The following is a 25573-nucleotide window of genomic DNA, read 5'->3' on the forward strand; positions in this document are numbered from 1 at the left end:
TGGAATGTTCAAGCAAATGGTGACAAAGCGGTTCTTACCAAAGAAAACCTAGAGGAGAAGACTAAAGAGCTTAATGAGTTAGCGCTCTTTTTAGCTAAACTAAAACTTCCAAGTGGCAGATTAGTCTACACAAGTAGAAGGAAAACCTGTATTATTGGATTTATCGCAACGATACGATCAACTATAACTCTAGCCCACCAGCTTCTTCATCGGCAGAACAACCCATTGAGTTATGTAGCCACTAGGCACATGCAGCAGGACCCATTGGAACACTTTTTTGGGATCATTCGACTTCGTTGTGGATTGAATAATAATCCAAATGCTCTGCAATTCAAATCCATTCTGAGAAAATTATTAGTTATAAAAGCTGGAGGTGTTACCCCTTCACTGTCATCCAACTGTTCCCTTATGCCAGTAGATAATGTATCTGATGTTAACGAACTCACAGTTGATCAGGATATCATGATGGATATTGAAGTAATATGTTCTGATGAGGAATTCCATGCTAGTCAGTTGAAAGACCACTTCACCAACCAATGCCTAGCATACATTGCTGGCTACATTGTACTGAAAACTGAGAAACTTGTTAAATGTCCAACCAGAAGAAATTCCTTGTTTAACTCGTGTGATGATCCTCTAAGTCCAGACCTGTTAAATATTTGTAAATTTAAAGTTACAAACGTAATAACTGTTCCTTCACAATCTGTATATACCTTGATTCACACAGCTGAAACATTTTTTCATTCCGTTGTTGTAGAAAAGTTATCTGCACTCTCCAATCAACATAATGTGTTAGAAACATTAGCGCACAAGATCCTCAAAGTTGTTGACTACTCTGAAGTGTTTCCTACCATTGTTAACAAGTTTTCTGTTGAAAGTGTTCATGAATTAATCAAACTAATTGTACTCAGATATCTTAAATTCAGATTCCTTTCTTTTACTAAAGTGTTTAATCAAAACTTATCAAATGAAACCTCTAAAAGAAATTTCTTGAACAAATATACCTTGTTTATGAATCAGTAGAAACATAATTTTCATCTTTGTTTCTTTTCAATTCATCAATTCAATCACTAAAGTGCACTGAACGGAACTAAATAAATAAGAAATACGAATATCTTTGCGTTTCAAAACGTAAAACCAGTCCTCCAGTGGTCCTCAGCCGTCAAATGCTTCCGGAGCTGGCCGAAAGGAGCAGCGTAGTCGAATTCGTCTGCTAGAGAGGGGGAGGAGGAAAAATGTCGACTGCTGGGCTTTACGTGGAGTGAGCAATCTCCTTATCTCTGAGTACATCATTAAAGTTAGGCAGAAAGATAATTTTACCTCGTTTTTAAGAAATATTTTAGATTTCAAGATAATTTAGAGTTATTGTGTGTATTTCATTAACCTTGTGAGTAGCTTTAGAATAGTGGTAAACATGCGCTGTAAATGTTGAAGGAAGATCCCAGTGAATATTGGTGATAAACTTGATTGACACGCCGGAATCAGATAGATATACTAGGCAGATGCTTTCTGTGCTTTCCTATACTATAGAGGCCAAGGAACTTCGACAGTTAATGAGACTATTTCGGACTAAAAGTTTTTTCGTTAAAGCACGGATGGTAATCAAGTTGCTGATGGGTAAGAGGCTCCAAAAAATACAAAAACATTTCGTGTTGGTAGGGAGCAGTAGTTGCCATTATTTTGCATCGATGGTTCTGTGTTAGAATGCTGGTTACCCGGTCGATGCATTTTAGTAACACAACAATTTAAAATGCTACGAAAGGTGTAATTGGAACGTAATGCAGACATTCAATTGCAACAGCAGAGTGGCGCAGCGGAAGCGTGCTGGGCCCATAACCCAGAGGTCCGTAGATCGAAACTACGCTCTGCTAGTAAAAAATCGAAGGTGAAATATTAAGTCGATACATTTACAGAATTAATAACTAAGAAAAGTAATTTATTAATACCAGTAAACAAACTGTTGTAAATGATGTGTAACGAATAAATTCATAAAACAGCACTAATATTCTCAGCATCGATGGTTCAGTGGTAGAATGCTCTCCTGCCACGCGGGCGGCCCGTGTTCGATTCCCGGTCGATGCATTTTACGTCTAATATTGACATTTCATTTAAAGAATCCCTAGGCGACCGTAACAAACACAAATTGCGACTAATCAGTTTCCCTAGTTACGTCACCACTTTCACGAACCCTAAGTATATCGCTACATGCAGTTGGCGAACTTCACCTTCTCTTAACATTACTACATTTTTGGTAAGCTACCACTTACTTGCGCATCATTAATATGCAATTTGAAATAAAAGTATTATTGAATGCAATAGTCAAATGGTTTACACGTCCACAAAGTCTAATGATTATTGCCCTGGAATAGCTGTCACTCTAACGTCATTGAATGATACATTTAAACATGAAATGCTGGACAAACCCTCTGATCTCAACGTGATTTGAACACGCAACCTCCTGATCTGGAGTCAGGCGCGCTACCATTGCGCCACGAAATCCGAAACATAATGTTTTGTTTTGCAATCAAATAATGCACAACATTCAAATGCAAGTGCTACGTACGCCATTTAATTTTGTTTTTGGAGATCTGTAGTACATCATTAAAGTTAGGCAGAAAGATAATTTTACCTCGTTTTTAAGAAATATTTTAGATTTCAAGATAATTTAGAGTTATTGTGTGTATTTCATTAACCTTGTGAGTAGCTTTAGAATAGTGGTAAACATGCGCTGTAAATGTTGAAGGAAGATCCCAGTGAATATTGGTGATAAACTTGATTGACACGCCGGAATCAGATAGATATACTAGGCAGATGCTTTCTGTGCTTTCCTATACTATAGAGGCCAAGGAACTTCGACAGTTAAAGAGACTATTTCGGACTAAAAGTTTTTTCGTTAAAGCACGGATGGTAATCAAGTTGCTGATGGGTAAGAGGCTCCAAAAAATACAAAAACATTTCGTGTTGGTAGGGAGCAGTAGTTGCCATTATTTTGCATCGATGGTTCTGTGTTAGAATGCTGGTTACCCGGTCGATGCATTTTAGTAACACAACAATTTTAAATGCTACGAAAGGTGTAATTGGAACGTAATGCAGACATTCAATTGCAACAGCAGAGTGGCGCAGCGGAAGCGTGCTGGGCCCATAACCCAGAGGTCCGTAGATCGAAACTACGCTCTGCTAGTAAAAAATCGAAGGTGAAATATTAAGTCGATACATTTACAGAATTAATAACTAAGAAAAGTAATTTATTAATACCAGTAAACAAACTGTTGTAAATGATGTGTAACGAATAAATTCATAAAACAGCTTTAATATTCTCAGCATCGATGGTTCAGTGGTAGAATGCTCGCCTGCCACGCGGGCGGCCCGGGTTCGATTCCCGGTCGATGCATTTTACGTCTAATATTGACATTTCATTTAAAGAATCCCTAGGCGACCGTAACAAACACAAATTGCGACTAATCAGTTTCCCTAGTTACGTCACCACTTTCACGAACCCTAAGTATATCGCTACATGCAGTTGGCGAACTTCACCTTCTCTTAACATTACTACATTTTTGGTAAGCTACCACTTACTTGCGCATCATTAATATGCAGTTTGAAATAAAAGTATTATTGAATGCAATTGTCAAATGGTTTACACGTCCACAAAGTCTAATGATTATTGCCCTGGAATAGCTGTCACTCTAACGTCATTGAATGATACATTTAAACATGAAATGCTGAACAAACCCTCTGATCTCGACGTGATTTGAACACGCAACCTCCTGATCTGGAGTCAGGCGCGCTACCATTGCGCCACGAAATCCGAAACATAATGTTTTGTTTTGCAATCAAATAATGCACAACATTCAAATGCAAGTGCTACGTACGCCATTTAATTTTGTTTTTGGAGATCTGTAGTACATCATTAAAGTTAGGCAGAAAGATAATTTTACCTCGTTTTTAAGAAATATTTTAGATTTCAAGATAATTTAGAGTTATTGTGTGTATTTCATTAACCTTGTGAGTAGCTTTAGAATAGTGGTAAACATGCGCTGTAAATGTTGAAGGAAGATCCCAGTGAATATTGGTGATAAACTTGATTGACACGCCGGAATCAGATAGATATACTAGGCAGATGCTTTCTGTGCTTTCCTATACTATAGAGGCCAAGGAACTTCGACAGTTAAAGAGACTATTTCGGACTAAAAGTTTTTTCGTTAAAGCACGGATGGTAATCAAGTTGCTGATGGGTAAGAGGCTCCAAAAAATACAAAAACATTTCGTGTTGGTAGGGAGCAGTAGTTGCCATTATTTTGCATCGATGGTTCTGTGTTAGAATGCTGGTTACCCGGTCGATGCATTTTAGTAACACAACAATTTAAAATGCTACGAAAGGTGTAACTGGAACGTAATGCAGACATTCAATTGCAACAGCAGAGTGGCGCAGCGGAAGCGTGCTGGGCCCATAACCCAGAGGTCCGTAGATCGAAACTACGCTCTGCTAGTAAAAAATCGAAGGTGAAATATTAAGTCGATACATTTACAGAATTAATAACTAAGAAAAGTAATTTATTAATACCAGTAAACAAACTGTTGTAAATGATGTGTAACGAATAAATTCATAAAACAGCACTAATATTCTCAGCATCGATGGTTCAGTGGTTAGTTTATGGAGGGGTTTCCGGAAGGGGAATAAACATGTATGGGGTGGGTGCATTTAAAAATATTACTAAAATTACATAAATAAAATAAATGGGGAAGAGTCTACTAATCTACTGGGTATGGAGTTACTACGGGAAGAGGGGGGTTATCCTCAGCTTCGGGGTTTGGTGCACCATGATGGAAATGGGCACACACCATATCCATTGATCCCTGGATCGCTGCCAATCGGGCCTTGAATCGGAAGGCACCCCAGGATCTTCCGTTGATTCCAAGAATCGAACGGATTTCGTCGTTCCTGGGGTACCATGATCCAAGAGACCCAACAACCAGGGGGAGAATCCTCCCATGCGAAGAATATTTATCATATTTCCGCTGGTAGGCATTCTCCATACTCCCTGGTTGGTCATAGCAGACCACGACGTCGACCATCACCCGGGAACCGGATAGTTGAAATTCAACATCCGGTCTTAACCTTTGCCCGGGGATGGCATTGTTGATCGTGACGTCGTGTCCCTGCTTGACTAGCAGCGACTCCAAGAGATCTTGGATGGTGTTGTGCCTCTTGGTGGCGAGCTGGAGACCTTCTTCACAGTGGTTAAGCACATGAAACCCGGTCTCGTTTTCCTTTCCGCATCGGCGGCAACTCGTATCTTGCTCCTGTGAGCAAAACCACGAGTGCCCCGAAGAGGAAGGATGTCGAGCCGGGCCTTGTGAAGATATCTCCAGTCTCGGAAGGAGAGGGGCGTACGGCAGGATACCAGGCGAGCCATGTCTTTCGACTTGTCTTCCAGGGAGAGGCCAGTGGCAACTACTCCCTGGTGGCTCTTGTCGGAAATTAGGTCCCTGGTATAACGCTGCCGAGCTACTTTCCGAAGTCCGCGGACTGCCTTGACTGGGCTTACGGAGACGTCATCGGCGACAATTCTTAGATTTTCGTCGCCGGATACATCAATCCGCACTCCCAGTCGTTTGGCAGCTTGGCGGGCAAGAGTCCAAAGATTGGACCCTGCCTCCGCGTACCTCAGTCTGTAGAGCCCCCCATCCACGGATCCCGAAAGATATTCCCCAACTGGCAACACTCCTGGATGCTCGTTTCTGAACCCTCGCCGGATGGTGTCATGGAGCTGCTCTCGGCATATGTTCCTCACTGTAGGGTCTCTACAAGTGAGGAGCTGAGCAGCCCTGGCGATGGTCCAGATATCGGTATCATCAGTGAGGCGGCATGTTCCTAGGCCCCCAACCCGCCGGTCCGCGTAGAAGAACGGGACCGTTGCGTGATTGGGAAGGTTGCAAATAAGGCCTAGAAACTTCCTACACTCAGTGTCCAGTTGGGTAAGGCAGTCTTTCAGGACCCGACCCGAAGCGAGGTGATGGAAAGAGGGGGAGAGGGAGGAAGGTGGGGAAGATTTCAAGTTTTTGCCATGGTGCGAGGTGGGAGGCGGCAATCTTGTCGAGGTTAGGGATAAGGTCAGTTGGTGGTCGGAACCGCAATTTTCCTCCGATCGGTGTACCAAGATATGTTTCTTGGTCGTCTGGACCCAAGCACCGAATTAATTGATCACCAATTCGGCACTGGGCGTCAGACGGCTTGCCTTTGTCGAAGACCAGGCAAGCACACTTCCCGGCATAAATTGCAGTCCCAAGGTGTTTGCGGTGAGGGTAAAAACGTTTAAAATGTTTTGGAGCTCGGAGGGAGAATTTGTAACCACGGCAATGTCGTCAGCATATGCCGTGGTTTTCACTGAGCGAGCCAAATAATAAAAATCCGGGGTTAATATTGGACTTTCCGGCCCTGACGAGGGCCCCGGAAGCCAGATTAAAAATAGGGGAACTAAGAGCGTCACCCTGGCGAACACCTGCTGTCGGGAAAATGCGGATGGATTCTTTCCCAACGGCAAAATCCATCCGATTTCCCGAATATATGTCCACCAGGATGCGCCGGAGGTCTTCTGGTATTGGAAGTGATGTAAACAGCTCATTCAGAACGGCGTGAGGCACAGATCCAAACGCGTTGCACATGTCTAGCCATGCTATAGACATGTGCTTTCGTTTGGTCTTTGTCTCCTCGACAACCGTCTGTAAGAGCTGTGTATGTTCCTGAATACCATGGACCCCCGGGAGGAAACCCTTTTGCTCGGGAGATAACCAGCCAAGGTCTGAAGCGACTTGCGTTATTCTCTGGCTGATCACTCCCGAGAACAGTTTGTAAATGGTAGGAAGAAGGGATATTGGTCTAAAGTTGGAATAGTCGCTAGTGTCCCCTTTCTTGAAAATGGGGACAGTTCGCGATGTCTTCCAACAATTAGGAACCCCTAGCTTCCAAACCATTTTACAAACTGTTTCCAGCAGAATGCAGTTGGGGTCGATGGCTCTAAGATGACGGTATTCTAGGCCATCAACCCCTGGTGATGTGTTGGTAGCCCGGCGAAGCTTAGCTTCAAGCTCTTGTTGGGTTGGCGCACGATTAAGGAAGTTCATCTGGTCCTCTGAAGGTTGGGACCAGTCGCAGGTGTCGTAGAGTTCCCTCGCACTTTGGCACTGCTGCGGAGATGGTCTCAATCGGTTGTAAGTCCTCTTGAGATATTCCTCCGCAGCTTGTACAGTACCATCGTAGGAGGGTGAACGGTCTTCGAGCACCTCTCGAACGGCTCTTCTTGGGTAAATGTTGAAGAGCCGCTGAATCTTCCTCGCCTCGTACGCCTTTTGCTTGATATGTCGCCGGGCCTTCTGCATCTGCCGGTTTTGGTTTCTTTTTCTTTTTTCAGGGTTTCCTCGGGGTTGTTCAGGGCTTGGGTCTTGTAAAATTTGTGCTTTAGGGAGCCAGTCAGCTGTGCAACGTTCGAGGACGTCGTCTAGGTCATGTAGAGTCTCACAGCTCAAGAAGGCAGGAACCCAGAGACTGACAAAATCGTCGTCTCTTTGGCTCTGCTCTTCTGAGCTGTTATGACTACGTCCTCGATTGCTTTGCTGACTGGGGACAAAGGTTAAGGTCTCGGGGTTAGGTGAAGGGTCTAAAATCTCTTGTAATAAAATTGTGGGGCTAGTATTTTCTTGTGGGGGGAGTTCATAAAGCCAACTAAAATTTTGTGTATTAAAAGAGGAGGCGAACTTCCTCCCAAGATCTAAAATAGTGCTTGCGGTAAAATTTGCTGGAGATTGGACATTACCATGGGATTCCTCGATCGCTGGGATTTCCACCACGGATAGCTCATCACGCTCGTCTTCTGTTGCAGTAACATCCTCTAGAGAGATCACTGCAGCAGAAGAGTCATGGTTGGAGCCATCCATACTGGATATCCCAGCAAATCGGATGGAGGGTGATGGGTTGTTATTAGAATGTAACCTTTGGTAATGTCCTTTTAGTGTAGGGCCATCTCCAGCAAATCCACACACTCCGCATTCCCAATATTTAAGTAGTCGGAGTGTGTGGGCTGTCTCTAGGTGTCTGTGGATACTACCCATGGCTCTGGTGTTAGTTGCCAAGGTAGTCCACTCACACCTAGGACACTTCGTGGGTTTTCCAGGGTATTTTAAAATTATTTTGTCCCCTTCAATTCTGGAAGGGGAAAACGTGGGGAGAGAAGAGTGAGCGGGATTAGGAGACCCCTGCGAACCATCCATTGCAGATGCAATGGTTAGTTCGAGGGATTGGCGGAGAATACTGGAGGAAAGGGACTCAGTACAAGGTCTTGCATGTCTGCCGGCTGAAATAAACGAATTAAATTCCTTTTTACAGCCAAGGCAGACATACTGGGTGGTGTACTGAACCCCTCTCCTAGAATGTCTTTCTTTTATGTGTGTCTCCGCCAATTGTCTCTTGCGATCCCCAGACCAGGGACCGCTACCTCGCTCACCTTGACAGGATTTCTCCCCACATTTTAAAACGTTTGGCAGAGGAACTGGGATTTTAATGATTGTCCCATGGAGTCTTACTCTAGTAGCATTTCTACTAGATGCTCCTACCTCTGCCATTGCTACCCTGTGCCCACTTACATATGAAAGAATAAAACAGTAATTCTTATTGACTAAAACCAAAGAAGTATAGAAAAAATCGGTAAAATATTGTTAGAAAAATAAAAAATAAACCATTAAACATCTGGAGAGAAAATTCTAAATAAATATAAAAAGAAAAGATTTATAGAAATTTAAGAAAGAGGAAAAAAAAATAACAAAATTGACGCTTTAAGTAATAAAAATTAAAAATAAAATAATTTTGTGAAGAATTAAAAAAATTAAAACAGAAGAAATTGTGGAATAAAAAAAACTTGAGTGAAGAATAAAAAAATATAAAATAAATTTAAACTGAGGAAATTGTGGAATAAAATAAGAAAAAAAAATTGTGAAGAATAAAAAAATTTTAAAAACCGAAGAAAGTGTGGAATCAAATGAGAAAAAAAGAATCAAGGATGAAAAGAATAAATAAAAAAATTCTATTGAGTATTAAAATTAAAGAAATATATGCATTAAAATTCAATATTTGTTTTGGTTAAAGCATAAGAATGTTTTTAAGGGAGGGTTTTTGGATGTCAATGGATAAAATGTAAAAATAATACAAGGAGCTAAAACACTTCATCAATAAAAACCGAAGCTCTTTAAAAACACGTCTGCTCTCCACGAAGTCTAGCAGAAGGGAAAAAGAAGATAGAATGCTCGCCTGCCACGCGGGCGGCCCGGGTTCGATTCCCGGTCGATGCAATTTACGTCTAATATTGACATTTCATTTAAAGAATCCCTAGGCGACCGTAACAAACACCAATTGCGACTAATCAGTTTCCCTAGTTACGTCACCACTTTCACGAACCCTAAGTATATCGCTACATGCAGTTGGCGAACTTCACCTTCTCTTAACATTACAACATTTTTGGTAAGCTACCACTTACTTGCGCATCATTAATATGCAATTTGAAATAATAGTATTATTGAATGCAATTGTCAAATGGTTTACACGTCCACAAAGTCTAATGATTATTGCCCTGGAATAGCTGTCACTCTAACGTCATTGAATGATACATTTAAACATGAAATGCTGAACAAACCCTCTGATCTCGACGTGATTTGAACACGCAACCTCCTGATCTGGAGTCAGGCGCGCTACCATTGCGCCACAAAATCCGAAACATAATGTTTTGTTTTGCAATCAAATAATGCACAACATTCAAATGCAAGTGCTACGTACGCCATTTAATTTTGTTTTTGGAGATCTGTAGTACATCATTAAAGTTAGGCAGAAAGATAATTTTACCTCGTTTTTAAGAAATATTTTAGATTTCAAGATAATTTAGAGTTATTGTGTGTATTTCATTAACCTTGTGAGTAGCTTTAGAATAGTGGTAAACATGCGCTGTAAATGTTGAAGGAAGATCCCAGTGAATATTGGTGATAAACTTGATTGACACGCCGGAATCAGATAGATATACTAGGCAGATGCTTTCTGTGCTTTCCTATACTATAGAGGCCAAGGAACTTCGACAGTTAAAGAGACTATTTCGGACTAAAAGTTTTTTCGTTAAAGCACGGATGGTAATCAAGTTGCTGATGGGTAAGAGGCTCCAAAAAATACAAAAACATTTCGTGTTGGTAGGGAGCAGTAGTTGCCATTATTTTGCATCGATGGTTCTGTGTTAGAATGCTGGTTACCCGGTCGATGCATTTTAGTAACACAACAATTTAAAATGCTACGAAAGGTGTAATTGGAACGTAATGCAGACATTCAATTGCAACAGCAGAGTGGCGCAGCGGAAGCGTGCTGGGCCCATAACCCAGATGTCCGTAGATCGAAACTACGCTCTGCTAGTAAAAAATCGAAGGTGAAATATTAAGTCGATACATTTACACAATTAATAACTAAGAAAAGTAATTTATTAATACCAGTAAACAAACTGTTGTAAATGATGTGTAACGAATAAATTCATAAAACAGCACTAATATTCTCAGCATCGATGGATCAGTGGTAGAATGCTCGCCTATCACGCGGGCGGCCCGGGTTCGATTCCCGGTCGATGCATTTTACGTCTAATATTGACATTTCATTTAAAGAATCCCTAGGCGACCGTAACAAACACAAATTGCGACTAATCAGTTTCCCTAGTTACGTCACCACTTTCACGAACCCTAAGTATATCGCTACATGCAGTTGGCGAACTTCACCTTCTCTTAACATTACTACATTTTTGGTAAGCTACCACTTACTTGCGCATCATTAATATGCAATTTGAAATAAAAGTATTATTGAATGCAATTGTCAAATGGTTTACACGTCCACAAAGTCTAAGGATTATTGCCCTGGAATAGCTGTCACTCTAACGTCATTGAATGATACATTTAAAAATGAAATGCTGAACAAACCCTCTGATCTCGACGTGATTTAAACACGCAACCTCCTGATCTGGAGTCAGGCGCGCTACCATTGCGCCCCGAAATCCGAAACATAATGTTTTGTTTTGCAATCAAATAATGCACAACATTCAAATGCAAGTGCTACGTACGCCATTTAATTTTGTTTTTGGAGATCTGTAGTACATCATTAAAGTTAGGCAGAAAGATAATTTTACCTCGTTTTTAAGAAATATTTTAGATTTCAAGATAATTTAGAGTTATTGTGTGTATTTCATTAACCTTGTGAGTAGCTTTAGAATAGTGGTAAACATGCGCTGTAAATGTTGAAGGAAGATCCCAGTGAATATTGGTGATAAACTTGATTGACACGCCGGAATCAGATAGATATACTAGGCAGATGCTTTCTGTGCTTTCCTATACTATAGAGGCCAAGGAACTTCGACAGTTAAAGAGACTATTTCGGACTAAAAGTTTTTTCGTTAAAGCACGGATGGTAATCAAGTTGCTGATGGGTAAGAGGCTCCAAAAAATACAAAAACATTTCGTGTTGGTAGGGAGCAGTAGTTGCCATTATTTTGCATCGATGGTTCTGTGTTAGAATGCTGGTTACCCGGTCGATGCATTTTAGTAACACAACAATTTAAAATGCTACGAAAGGTGTAATTGGAACGTAATGCAGACATTCAATTGCAACAGCAGAGTGGCGCAGCGGAAGCGTGCTGGGCCCATAACCCAGAGGTCCGTAGATCGAAACTACGCTCTGCTAGTAAAAAATCGAAGGTGAAATATTAAGTCGATACATTTACAGAATTAATAACTAAGAAAAGTAATTTATTAATACCAGTAAACAAACTGTTGTAAATGATGTGTAACGAATAAATTCATAAAACAGCACCAATATTTTCAGCATCGATGGTTCAGTGGTTAGTTTATGGAGGGGTTTCCGGAAGGGGAATAAACATGTATGAGGTAGGTGCATTTTAAAATATTACTAAAATTACATAAATAAAATATGAGGGAAAGAATCTACTAATCTACTGGGTAGGGAGTTTCTACGGGAAAAGGGGGATATCCTCAGCTTCGGGGTTTGGTGCACCATGATGGAAATGGGCACACACCATATCCATTGATCCCTGGATCGCTACCAATCGGGCCTTGAATCGGAAGGCACCCCAGGATCTTCCGTTGATTCCGAGAATCGAACGGATTTCGTCGTTCCTGGGGTACCATGATCCAAGAGACCCGACAACCAGGGGGAGAATCCTCCCATGCGAAGAATATTTATCATATTTCCGCTGGTAGGCATTCTCCATACTCCCTGGTTGGTCATAGCAGACCACGACGTCAACCATCACCCGGGAACCGGATAGTTGAAATTCAACATCCGGTCTTAACCTTTGCCCGGGGATGGCATTGTTGATCGTGACGTCGTGTCCCTGCTTGACTAGCAGCGATTCCAAGAGATCTTGGATGGTGTTGTGCCTCTGGGTGGCGAGCTGGAGACCTTCTTCACAGTGGTTAAGCACATGAAACCCGGTCTCGTTTTCCTTTCCGCATCGGCGGCAACTCGTATCTTGCTCCTGTGAGCAAAACCACGAGTGCCCCCGAAGAGGAAGGATGTCGAGCCGGGCCCTGTGAAGATATCTCCAGTCGCGGAAGGAGAGGGGCGTACGGCAGGATACCAGGCGAGCCATGTCTTTCGACTTGTCTTCCAGGGAGAGGCCAGTGGCAACTACTCCCTGGTGGCTCTTGTCGGAAATTAGTTCCCTGGTATAGCGCTGCCGAGCTACTTTCCGAAGTCCGCGGACTGCCTTGACTGGGCTTACGGAGACGTCATCGGCGACAATTCTTAGATTTTCGTCGCCGGATACATCAATCCGCACTCCCAGTCGTTTGGCAGCTTGGCGGGCAAGAGTCCAAAGATTGGACCCTGCCTCCGCGTACCTCAGTCTGTAGAGCCCCCCATCCACGGATCCCGAAAGATATTCCCCAACTGGCAACACTCCTGGATGCTCGTTTCTGAACCCTCGCCGGATGGTGTCATGGAGCTGCTCTCGGCATATGTTCCTCACTGTAGGGTCTCTACAAGTGAGGAGCTGAGCAGCCCTGGCGATGGTCCAGATATCGGCATCATCAGTGAGGCGGCATGTTCCTAGGCCCCCAACCCGCCGGTCCGCGTAGAAAAACGGGACCGTTGCGTGATTGGGAAGGTTGCAAATTAGGCCTAGAAACTTCCTACACTCAGTGTCCAGTTGGGTAAGACAGTCTTTCAGGACCCGACCCGAAGCGAGGTGATGGGAAAGGGAGGGAAGAAGGTGGCTACGGAAGATTTCAAGTTTTTGCCATGGTGCGAGGTGGGAGGCGGCAATCTTGTCGAGGTTAGGGATAAGGTCAGTTGGTGGTCGGAACCGCAATTTTCCTCCGATCGGTGTACCAAGATATGTTTCTTGGTCGTCTGGACCCAAGCACCGAATTAATTGATCACCAATTCGGCACTGGGCGTCAGACGGCTTGCCTTTGTCGAAGACCAGGCAAGCACACTTCCCGGCATTAAATTGCAGCCCCAAGGTGTTTGCGGTGAGGGTAAAAACGTTTAAAATGTTTTGGAGCTCGGAGGGAGAATTTGTAACCACGGCAATGTCGTCAGCATATGCCGTGGTTTTCACGAGCGAGCCAAATATTAAAAATCCGGGGTTAATATTGGACTTTCCGGCCCTGACGAGGGGTTCGGAAGCCAGGTTAAAAATAGGGGAACTAAGAGCGTCACCCTGGCGAACACCTGCTGTCGGGAAAATGCGGATGGATTCTTTCCCAACGGCAAAATCCATCCGATTTCCCGAATATATGTCCACCAGGATGCGCCGGAGGTCCTCTGGTATTGGAAGTGATGTGAACAGCTCATTCAGAACGGCGTGAGGCACAGATCCAAACGCGTTGCACATGTCCAGCCATGCAATAGACATGTGCTTTCGTTTGGTCTTTGTCTCCTCGACAACCGTCTGTAAGAGCTGTGTATGTTCCTGAATACCATGGACCCCCGGGAGGAAACCCTTTTGCTCGGGAGATAACCAGCCAAGGTCTGAAGCGACTTGCGTTATTCTCTGGCTGATCACTCCCGAGAACAGTTTGTAAATGGTAGGAAGAAGGGATATTGGTCTAAAGTTGGAATAGTCGCTAGTGTCCCCTTTCTTGAAAATGGGGACAGTTCGCGATGTCTTCCAACAATTAGGAACCCCTAGCTTCCAAACCATTTTACAAACTGTTTCCAGCAGAATGCAGTTGGGGTCGATGGCTCTAAGATGACGGTATTCTAGGCCATCAACCCCTGGTGATGTGTTGGTAGCCCGGCGGAGCTTAGCTTCAAGCTCTTGTTGGGTTGGCGCACGATTAAGGAAGTTCATCTGGTCCTCTGAAGGTTGGGACCAGTCGCAGGTGTCGTAGAGTTCCCTCGCACTTTGGCACTGCTGCGGAGATGGTCTCAATCGGTTGTAAGTCCTCTTGAGATATTCCTCCGCAGCTTGTACAGTACCATCGTAGGAGGGTAAACGGTCTTCGAGCACCTGTCGAACGGCTCTTCTTGGGTAAATGTTGAAGAGCCGCTGAATCTTCCTCGCCTCGTACGCCTTTTGCTTGATATGTCGCCGGGCCTTCTGCATCTGCCGGTTTTGGTTTCTTTTTCTTTTGTCAGGGTTTCCTCGGGGTTGTTCAGGGCTAGGGTCTTGTAAAATTTGTGCTTTAGGGAGCCAGTCAGCTGTGCAACGTTCGAGGACATCGTCTAGGTCATGTAGAGTCTCACAGCTCAAGAAGGCAGGAACCCAGAGACTGACAAAATCGTCGTCTTTTTGACTCTGCTCTTCTGAGCTGTGGTGACTACGTCCTCGATTGCTGTGCTGACTGGGGACAAAGGATAAGGTCTCGGGGTTAGGTGAAGGGTCTAAAATCTCTTGTGATAAAATTGTGGGGCTAGTATTTTCTTGTGGGGGAGTTCATAAAGCCAACTAAAATTTTGTGTATTAAAAGAGGAGGCGAACTCCCTCCCAAGATCTAAAATAGGGCTAGCGGTAAAATTTGCTGGAGATAGGACATTACCAGGGGATTCCTCGATCGCTGGGATTTCCACCACGGATAGCTCATCACGCTCGTCTTCTGTTGCAGTAACATCCTCTAGAGAGATCACTGCAGCAGAAGAGTCACGGTTTGAGCCATCCATACTGGATATCCCAGCAAATCGGATGGAGGTTGATGGGTTGTTATTAGAATGTAACCTTTGGTAATGTCCTTTTAGTGTAGGGCCATCTCCAGCAAATCCACACACTCCGCATTCCCAATATTTAACTAGTCGGAGTGTGTGGGCTGTCTCTAGGTGTCTGTGGATACTACCCATGGCTCTGGTGTTAGTTGCCAAGGTAGTCCACTCACACCTAGGACACTTCGTGGGTTTACCAGGGTATTTTAAAATGATTTTGTCCCCTTCAATTCTGGAAGGGGAAAACGTGGGGAGAGAAGAGTGAGCGGGATTAGGAGACCCCTGCAGAACCATCCATTGCAGATGCAATGGTTAGTTCGAGGGATTGGCGGAGAATACTGGAGGAAAGGGACTCAGTACAAGGTCTTGCATGTCTGCCGGCTGAAATAAACGAATTAAATTCCTTTTTACAGCCAAGGCAGACATACTGGGTGGTGTACTGAACCCCTCTCCTAGAATGTCTTTCTTTTATGTGTGTCTCCGCCAATTGTCTCTTGCGATCCCCAGACCAGGGACCGCTACCTCGCTCACCTTGACAGGATTTCTCCCCACATTTTAAAATAATTGGCAGAGGAACTGGGATTTTAATGATTGTCCCATGGAGTCTTACTCTAGTAGCATTTCTACTAGATGCTCCTACCTCTGCCATTGCTACCCTGGGCCCACTTACATATGAAAGAATAAAACAGTAATTCTTATTGACTAAAAACAAACAAATAAAGAAAAAATCGGTAAAATATTGTTAGAAAAATTTAAAAAAAACCATTAAAAATCTGAAGAGAAGATTCTAAAAAAATATAGAAAGAGAGGAATTTAGAAATTTAAGAAAGAAAGAAAAAAAAATAGCAAAATAGATGTTTTAAGTACTAAAAATTAAAAATTAAATAATTTTGTAAAGAATAAAAAAATAGAAACCGAAGAAATTGTGGAATAAAAAAAATTTAGTGAAGAATAAAGAAAAAATTTTAAAAACAAAGAAATTGTGCAATAAAAGAATTAATGAAGAATTTAAAAAAAAAATAATAATAATAATAATTTAAAAACCGAAGAAAGTGTGAAATCAAATGAAAAAAAATTCATGGATGAAAAGAATAAATAAATAAATTCTATAGAGTACTAAAATTAAAGAAAGATATGCATTAAAATTCAATATTTGTTTTGGTTAAAGCATAATAAAAATTTTTTTAAAGGGTTTTTTGGATGTAAATGGATAAAATGTAAAAATAATACAAGGGGCTAAAACATTTCATCAGTGGTAGAATGCTCGCCTGCCACGCGGGCGGCCCCGGGTTCGATTCCCGGTCGATGCATTTTACGTCTAATATTGACATTTCATTTAAAGAATCCCTAGGCGACCGTAACAAACACAAATTGCGACTAATCAGTTTCCCTAGTTACGTCACCACTTTCACGAACCCTAAGTATATCGCTACATGCAGTTGGCGAACTTCACCTTCTCTTAACATTACTACATTTTTGGTAAGCTACCACTTACTTGCGCATCATTAATATGCAATTTGAAATAAAAGTATTATTGAATGCAATTGTCAAATGGTTTACACGTCCACAAAGTCTAATGATTATTGCCCTGGAATAGCTGTCACTCTAACGTCATTGAATGATACATTTAAACATGAAATGCTGAACAAACCCTCTGATCTCGACGTGATTTGAACACGCAACCTCCTGATCTGGAGTCTGGCGCGCTACCATTGCGCCACGAAATCCGAAACATAATGTTTTGTTTTGCAATCAAATAATGCACAACATTCAAATGCAAGTGCTACGTACGCCATTTAATTTTGTTTTTGGAGATCTGTAGTACATCATTAAAGTTAGGCAGAAAGATAATTTTACCTCGTTTTTAAGAAATATTTTAGATTTCAAGATAATTTAGAGTTATTGTGTGTATTTCATTAACCTTGTGAGTAGCTTTAGAATAGTGGTAAACATGCGCTGTAAATGTTGAAGGAAGATCCCAGTGAATATTGGTGATAAACTTGATTGACACGCCGGAATCAGATAGATATACTAGGCAGATGCTTTCTGTGCTTTCCTATACTATAGAGGCCAAGGAACTTCGACAGTTAAAGAGACTATTTCGGACTAAAAGTTTTTTCGTTAAAGCACGGATGGTAATCAAGTTGCTGATGGGTAAGAGGCTCCAAAAAATACAAAAACATTTCGTGTTGGTAGGGAGCAGTAGTTGCCATTATTTTGCATCGATGGTTCTGTGTTAGAATGCTGGTTACCCGGTCGATGCATTTTAGTAACACAACAATTTAAAATGCTACGAAAGGTGTAATTGGAACGTAATGCAGACATTCAATTGCAACAGCAGAGTGGCGCAGCGGAAGCGTGCTGGGCCCATAACCCAGAGGTCCGTAGATCGAAACTACGCTCTGCTAGTAAAAAATCGAAGGTGAAATATTAAGTCGATACATTTACAGAATTAATAACTAAGAAAAGTAATTTATTAATACCAGTAAACAAACTGTTGTAAATGATGTGTAACGAATAAATTCATAAAACAGCACTAATATACTCAGAATTGATGGTTCAGTGGTAGAATGCTCGCCTGCCACGCGGGCGGCCCGGGTTCGATTCCCGGTCGATGCATTTTACGTCTAATATTGACATTTCATTTAAAGAATCCCTAGGCGACCGTAACAAACACAAATTGCGACTAATCAGTTTCCCTAGTTACGTCACCACTTTCACGAACCCTAAGTATATCGCTACATGCAGTTGGCGAACTTCACCTTCTCTTAACATTACTACATTTTTGGTAAGCTACCACTTACTTGCGCATCATTAATATGCAATTTGAAATTTGGATCTGCGGCGGCCACGGGTGGAGTTGCTTCTTCTGGTTCCAATTCCAGCTCTGGCGTAGGTGGAATTTCGACGTCGTCCGGCTGATCCTTACGTAGCTCTAAGGGGTGTAATGATTGAATGGCACGGTTGATAAGATTCCCGTTCGGCGTCTTGACCATAACCGAACGGATCAACCAACGTCCACATAAGGCGCTTGGTGTTGTCATCGTGAATGATGACAACTTCTCCTACCCGGATCTTGCGGCCGGGTCCCCCTTTACAGTGGAACTTGTCGATTTGGAGAAGGTAATCCGTCACAAATCGTTCGCAGATATCGCTGACATACTCCCTACGTTGACGATCCATTTTCAGCAGTTTCAAATTGGTTGCGTCAGGAGCCATGAGGTTTTCGGCTGGCTCCGGCGGAGTGCAGTTCGAACGCCTATTGTTGAGAAACTGGTTCGGGGTGATGGGGAGCGGGTCGTCGCTCCCTTCTGCCACGTAGGTGAGTGGCCGTGCATTCACCACGCTCTCGGTTTCAATGAGACTAACCTCTAGCTCGTCGTATTCCAGACATGCACGACCATTGGAGCGCCTCAACAAATCCTTCATCGTCCGCACCATGCGCTCCCAGAACCCTCCCCACCATGGGGCTAGGCTGGCGGAGAAAATCCATTCGGTTTTCCGCATTGCCAGAAGGTCGTGGATCGCTGGGTCAGATCTTAAGACTTTCAAGTGTTTCGAGACGCATCTGAATGTTTGGGCATTGTCCGAATACATGATGGAGACGCTACCTCTCCTGGCGGAAAATCTTCGAAATGCGAGGAGGAAGTCGCGCGCGGACATCGTTTTTGTTAGCTCCAGATGGACGGCCCTCGTTACAGCACAGGTAAATAGGCAGGCATAGCTCTTTGGCTGTTTAATTGTGCCTTTCTTTTTGGCTGAGGATTCGTCCAATTGGAGATTTTCTTCATTTTCCTCCGATGGTTCTGTGGTTGGAGGTTCTTCAATGGGCTCCATCGCTGGAGGCTCTACTGTAGGCTCCAAAGCCGAACCATCCGTTTGCGAGGGATCCGTGGAGGATGTAGGATCCGTTTGCTTGCGTTTCTTACGCAATGTTGGGTGTTTGTAATATAGCGGCCCTGCGAAATCAACACCCGTGATTTCGAAGGCTTTCGCTTGTTTCAGTCGATTAATCGGTAGAGGTGCAGCTATTTCTCTGAATGGCGGTGAAGATAGCCGTTGGCACTTGACGCAGGCGTGCCAGACTGATTTGGTCTGTTGGCGTCCTTTGATGATCCAAAAACGTTCTCTTAGATCCGATAGAGTGGTTTTAACTCCAGCGTGTTTTAGCGAGACGTGTCGATCTTGGATGATTAGTTTGACGACTGGATATTGAGCGGGAAGCAAGATGGCGGGTTCAATCTCCCTGTCTCTTAGCGCTAGCTCTACTCTTCCTGTTATTCTAATCAACTTGTCTCTTGCGTCCCACACGGGTCGGAGTGCGGCAATTTTCTCTTTATGGTGCGGTTGCCGCCCTTCTTGCAGATCCTGAAACGTCTTGGGAAAAGCTTCTTTTTGGAGCTGCCTATAGATAAGTAGCTCTGCCTTCGTCAGTTCCTCTACTTTTAGGTGTTCTACCATTATCTGTTTTCCGTCTCCTGTCTTGATTGGAGTCTTCACTTGTGTGGCGTTTGTGGGGCGGTTTTTGGATGCGAATCTCAGTATCCAAGCAGTTCTTCTGAGTAGTCGATTCCAAGACGGAATTCGATCCAGGTGCCATTCCACTGGAGTGGCTGGCTCCACGGAAGCTACCGACATGGTGACGGTTTTTGATTTTGCTTCCGCTTCGATTCTTTCATGGATACTGGGTTCTTCTACCTCGGGCGTTGAATCCGGCTATTTGGTTTCGTCTTCTTTCAGCCATGATGGTCCGCTCCACCATAGCTCGGAGTGTACCAGCGTTACGCCTGGCGCTCCCCGCGAGGCGAGATCCGCAGGATTTTGGACGCCTGGACAGTGCCGCCACCAATTTGGGCCAGAAAGTTTCTTAATAGCATCGACTTGGTTCCTGACGAATGGTTTCCACCTGTTGGTGTCTCCTCGGATCCAGCCAAGTGCCACTAGAGAGTCAGCCCAGAATATAGTTCGCCACGATTCGATGTGGAGAAAGTCCTTGAGTTTTTCTCCCAACCGTGCCGCCAAAAGTGAGCTTAAAAGCTCCAATCTTGGTAAGGTGACCTTTTTCTTTGGGAGAGGCGCCACTTTTGTCTTGCTAGCAAGAAAATGGATGACTGTGTCGCCGTTTTTGCTTTGTAGCCTTGCGTAGGCAACGGCTCCATAAGCGGCCTCGGATGCGTCGCCGAAGACATGAATTTCTGCATTTTGTATGACCCTTTTCGAGTAGCCTATCCAACGTGGGATTTTTAAGTTGGCAAACTCGTTCAACCCAGTCATGGCTGCTATCCATGTCTTCCGTATTTCAGGAGGCGCTTCCGCATCCCAGTCAATTTCGGCTTCCCAAAGTTTCTGGTAGATTATTTTCAGCAGGAGCGTTGTGGGTGCTAGAAACCCAATGGGATCGAATACTCTTGCCGATATTCTTAAAATATTTCTTTTGGTCACTAGTTCTCCCAATTCCGTCGCGGCTTCGATGATAGGTGCGGGATCGAATTGGAAGGTGTCGGATTCGGTATCCCATCGAATCCCTAGGACCTTAGGCTGACCTTCTTCCAGTTTCTGAGTAAAAATTTTCACTATGGGGTTGATGAGCCCCTTTTCACTGAGAAATTTGCGAACTGTTTTGTCATTGGTGACCCAACTTCGCATGTTGAGTTTTGCCTCCTGGAAGATGGATTTCGTCTCCTGTATCCTGGTTTTGGCTGTGGAGATGTTGTCGGCGCCTCCAAGGTAGTCGTCAACATAAATTTGCTCCTTGAGCTGTCTTACTGTGGTGGAGTAGATTGATTCCATGCCGTCTAGGTGCTTGTTTAGGGTAGCTCGCAGCAAAAATGGGCTGGAGCTGAGCCCAAATGGGACTCGTTTCCACTTGTATGCCACTAGAGGCGAATTTGGCGTTTCTGGCTCCGTGATCCACAGGAATCTGACAGCTTCGGCGTCTTCAGGATGCAGGGCGATGTTTAAGAAAGCTTTTTCGATGTCTGCTATCCATGCGATTTTGTTCAAACTTTATCGCATTAAGACGGCTAGCAGATCGGGATTTAGGTTCGGGCCGGTTTCTAAGACATCGTTGAGGCTTGGGCCATACTTTGATTTTGCCGCCCCGTCGAATACCGGTCGAATCTTCGTGGATTTTTTGTCCTGTCGGATGACAGGATGGTGTGGCAGATAAGTGTGGAGTCCTTCGTAATTTTGGTCTGCCTCCTCTACGAAGTTTTGGACGCGAAGCTGGTCTATTTCCTTATGGTAGGCTGATAGAAGCTCTGGTGTTCTTTTGAGTCTTTTCAATAGACTCTCCAGTCTTCCTTTTGCCATCAGGAAATTCTTTTCTAGCCTCTATTTGTCCGTTTTCCACGGGATTGGGGTGCAGTATCGCCCATCTTTTTGACGGGTGATTTTGTCGCCAAAGGAGCTGAGAGCATCGTCTGGCTCCACTGCATCACAATCGTCTAGAATGGCAAAGTGTTCCAGCTTCCAGAACAGAGATAAGTCAAAGTCCGTTTGCCGCTTCAATTCTTCTTTTACGATTTTCCGTTTTTCCTTTTTGTTTTTGGAGGTATGGTTGAGCTCCTGGCTGGAAATTTCTTCCATAGGCCTCGGCTGGGCGGGCGAAAATTCTTTGGCCTCCTTGCCGGCTCCCATTACGTCCATATCTTCGGAGGGAGTCGTAAAATAAAATTCTGAATCGAGACATCTGGCTGCGTACGATGATACTGTCTGATGATTGGAAAAGCTACTGCATTGTAGCATTTGCTGGATTATTGCCTTTTCTTTTTTCGATCTTTTTCCTTCGAAGGTCCAGCTATCATGCGACCTAGTTTTGTGTTGTATGCTCTAAGGCCGCACGGACTTTGGATAGCCGGTTCGTTAGGAATGATCTTAAACATTTGGTCGACTCCGATTAAAATGCCGACTTCTTTTTCTTGGCTGTTGGTTTCAAACCTGTCGTCAGCCATTTTTTCGTCTTCCAACCACAGGTGTCTTGCGAATGCCGTGTGGGAGTAGGGTCCAGTGTCTCCGATGTAGTCCGTTTCCAGGGCTGTTATTTTGACGAGTGGGGCTCCTTTCCAGGTGCCCCGAACCGCCAATTCCACTGCGTTGATTTGCTCTACTGGATTGGGTTTCCTTTGTTTGAAGACTCTCGTCCCGATATTTTCCACGGCCACTATCTTCAAATTCAGCGATTTTGAAATAGATCTGGTGACCCAGGATCTATGGCTGCCATCATCAATGAATAATATTGCCCTGGTTTCTTTACCATTGGGGCCTACCACCATCACTGTTGCCGTTTTCACCACGAGATCGCCGTAGGTGTTTGCACTGGAGACAGATGCCATAACGTTCGTTGGGGCATTGTTTCCGGTGTGTGCAAATCTTGTCACCTTTTTGTCACAGAGGGCGGTGTGGTGTGTCGCCTGGCAGTGTTTGCATAAGTAGTTGGTGGGGCAGTTTGAAGTTTCGTGATTAGGGCTGAAACATCTGACGCAACTTTTCTGCCTGGCGATTATGGCCTTTTTGTCCTTGAGGTTTACTGGACAAACCGTGGGGTGGTGTATTTTCCCCGCAGAAAATGCACGGTCTTGTGCATTGTCGGACGATGAAATTGTCTTGTCGTCCTGGTGGTGTATTTGATGGCTGTGTGCTTTGTTTTGAATATCTTCTGGCTTGTGGAGCTAGTTGGGATCTAGCTCCAATCGCCAGTTGAGAGGCTGTAGCAGCTGGTGGCTGTTTCGCTGGTGTAGTTGTTATCGTCTGCTGTGGAGTTTTAACCGTTTCCGATTTCCATCGGCTGTACCTTTCAGCAGCGTCGACTTGATCCCTGATGAAATTCAGCAGGGCTGTGATGTCGGTGATGTCGTTTGCATCGGAACTCGACCATTCTTTCTGCAATTCTGCAGGAAGCAATTTCATTAATTTTGTGCCAAGGAGTCCTCCAAAGGTGTCTTTTTGTACCCCGAGTGTCTCCAAGGCATTTATGTGCGACTGGACGGTGAGCTGAAGTCTTCGAAGAGCCGATACGTCTGTCATAGACTTAACAGGAGCCAGGTTATCAAATTTGCATAGATGGGTTTGAATGAGGGCCTTTGGTTTGGCATAGACCCTTTTCAATTCAGCAATAGCGATGTTGTAGTTTGCTGCAGTCAGTTCCAAGTTTTCCACGCACAAGTATGCTTCCCCCTTGAGATATTCTTTGAGATAGTCGAATTTTTGGACGTCCGACATTGTGGACGAGTGGATGGAGGCGTTAAAGCTCTCCCAGAATGACGTCCACTCAAGGATATCTCCTTTAAAATGTTTGATTTGCCTTTGGGGAAGGCGTGTTGATTGTGGTGCAGGTATGGCTGCTACTGGAGCAGGAGCGGCTGCTATTGGAGCAGCAGCGGCTGCGGCTGCAATTTGTGCCGTAGCTTGGTTTTGAGCTATCAGCTGCTGAATTTGTTGCGCGTAGGCCTGTTGTTGTTGAAGGACTTGTGCTGCAAAGGCTTGCTGTTGTTGTGTGAGCAAATCATGCAGCACCTTGCTTCTGTCTTCTTCCCGTTTTCGCTCGTCTTTTCTTTGCTGGTCTTGGAACTCAGCGTCCAGTTGACGTTTGTACTCCTCGCGTTTGTTTTTGGCTATAGCGAGTACAGCACTCATGTCTTCTTCGACTTCTGCCACTGCGGAGTAATCTTGTTCGATTTGCTCCTCGGTGGCGTTAGTGGATTGTAAGTTCCATCTAACTTGGTCGCTTGCCTTGATGAATTTCTGGTAACGTTGCTTGAGGAGTTCGGTTTCCGTTGCAAGGTCGTTATCCAGTTCTGCCGTCATGGAGAGGTTTTTGTCTTGATTTTGTCCATCGTCCTAGTAAGGTGGCCTTTCAGGCCTGCCCGTGTTGCCGATGCCCCTCGTGACATTTTTATTTTGGTTGCTGGAACGAACTAAGGCAAAAGAGAAAAAGGGAGGCTTGGATTTTCCTGCTCCTATCACCGAAATTTCTTCAGTTGATGTCGGGTTTTTCCGACCTTTTCCGTTGCTTGATTCTTAGTAGTAACAGCTGGGTCCTACTTCTGGATTTCCCTTAAAGAAGTGGGCAAAAAATTGAGTTGAAAGCGCTTAGCTTTCGTGTTGCCACCAGTTGCGAGTAATGGAAGGGAGTAGCGTTTCGCTGTACTCCAAACAGTGGGCGTATTTTTTAAACTCCACTGGCTTGGGATGTTCTTCCTTCCTTTACTAGGCGACTGTGAGATGTGGCGAATAAATTTGGCTCTTAGTTAGCTTTCGGTAACTTAGAGCACTTTGCCGACTTTGTTGTCAGTTATACAGGTGTCACGAGGTTTGGACAATGGCTTAGCACGATCTAAGATTATTGGACATTAAGCGGAGTGCAAAAAAAAATTTGGCTCCTCCAATGGCATAAAGAATTCAAAGCAAGGTTTCAAGAGTGGCGAAGAAATCATAAGTTTTAAAAAAGGGGATCCACCATAGCGTTATTTCTAAAGGCTAGGTGGCATTAATTTGCAATTTTTTTTATGAAATAAATGAAAATTTTGGAATTCTTGGAAAGAATATAATAATTAGTGGCGTACTACTTCAATATAAAAAGAAATTATCACAATTTCTGAAGTGTACAAACGAAGTTGTAATTTTGAACGCTATGTGGCGTAGACCTTCGTTTCTTTGAAAGAGAAAAAAAAATTTTTTGATTTTGAGATCACCAACAAAAAAGGAAAGAGTTTCGAATCTGAGCGCTAGATGGCGTAAGACGTTCAGTTCTGAAGAAAATGTTTGAAAATTTAAAAAAGGAAAAAAGTTTGCTATTTTGAGCGCCAGATGGCGTAGGCGTTCAGTTATAATGGAATTTTGAAAGATTTTGAAAGTTGAGAAAAGTGATTGGAATTTCAAGCGCTAGATGGCGTTTGCTGCCTCGAAATTTAAATAAATAGAGATTGGCGTTGCCTAATTTCTAAATATGTAAGAAGGTTTTTTCGTTTAGGGAGTGTAATTATTAAATTACTCTACAGTTTAGAAAAAAGAAAAGGAAATGGCAACAATGGATTTTTAGTTTTATGTTTATTACTGTAGAACAATCATAATTCGTGGTAAAGATCGATTAGATCGTCAGGGTCAATTTCGATAATTATGATGTCTTCTTCTTCTTCTATTGCTATTTCTTCTCCTTCTTTTCCTTTTCTCTTTCTCTTCTTCCTTCTCTTCTTTCTTTTTCTTCTTCCTTCTTCTCTTCCTTTTGTTTAAGTCTCTAATTTTTGAAAATGTCTTGGAGACCCGAGGTGCTCCGCTACAGCGGAGAGAGACCACGAGAAAAAGAAAGGGAAAATTTATGGGAGGCCTAACCTCCAACAAAACAAA

General features: G+C 43.6%; 1 protein-coding gene and 3 non-coding genes across 5 annotated transcripts; 2 read left to right on the forward strand and 2 right to left on the reverse strand.

Moving 5' to 3' along the window:
• Window positions 1–134: 134 nt before the first annotated feature.
• Window positions 135–1161, reverse strand: LOC123468048. 2 transcript variants are annotated; one of them, XM_045167742.1, is made up of 6 exons: window positions 1005–1161; window positions 852–868; window positions 714–766; window positions 600–648; window positions 381–540; window positions 135–324 (listed from the first exon to the last, which is right to left on the reverse strand). In XM_045167742.1, the coding sequence occupies exons 1-5, from the start codon at window positions 1036–1038 to the stop codon at window positions 391–393; spliced, it is 303 nt and encodes a 100-aa protein (XP_045023677.1). In that variant the 5' UTR covers window positions 1039–1161; the 3' UTR covers window positions 135–324; window positions 381–390. The 2 variants fall into 2 exon arrangements, with proteins under 2 accessions (XP_045023677.1, XP_045023678.1); XM_045167743.1 differs by having other exon boundaries at window positions 135–342.
• Window positions 1162–3320: 2159 nt separating this feature from the next.
• Window positions 3321–3391, forward strand: Trnag-gcc. Its single transcript has one exon. It is a non-coding gene; the product is annotated as a tRNA-Gly (tRNA).
• Window positions 3392–3736: 345 nt separating this feature from the next.
• On the reverse strand, window positions 3737–3808 carry Trnaw-cca. Its single transcript has one exon. It is a non-coding gene; the product is annotated as a tRNA-Trp (tRNA).
• A 6772-nt stretch (window positions 3809–10580) lies between these two features.
• Trnad-auc lies at window positions 10581–10651 on the forward strand. Its single transcript has one exon. It is a non-coding gene; the product is annotated as a tRNA-Asp (tRNA).
• Window positions 10652–25573: the final 14922 nt, after the last annotated feature.

Source organism: Daphnia magna, unplaced genomic scaffold, assembly GCF_020631705.1.
Source record: "Daphnia magna isolate NIES unplaced genomic scaffold, ASM2063170v1.1 Dm_contigs273, whole genome shotgun sequence".
Classification (NCBI taxonomy): Eukaryota; Metazoa; Arthropoda; class Branchiopoda; order Diplostraca; family Daphniidae; genus Daphnia; species Daphnia magna.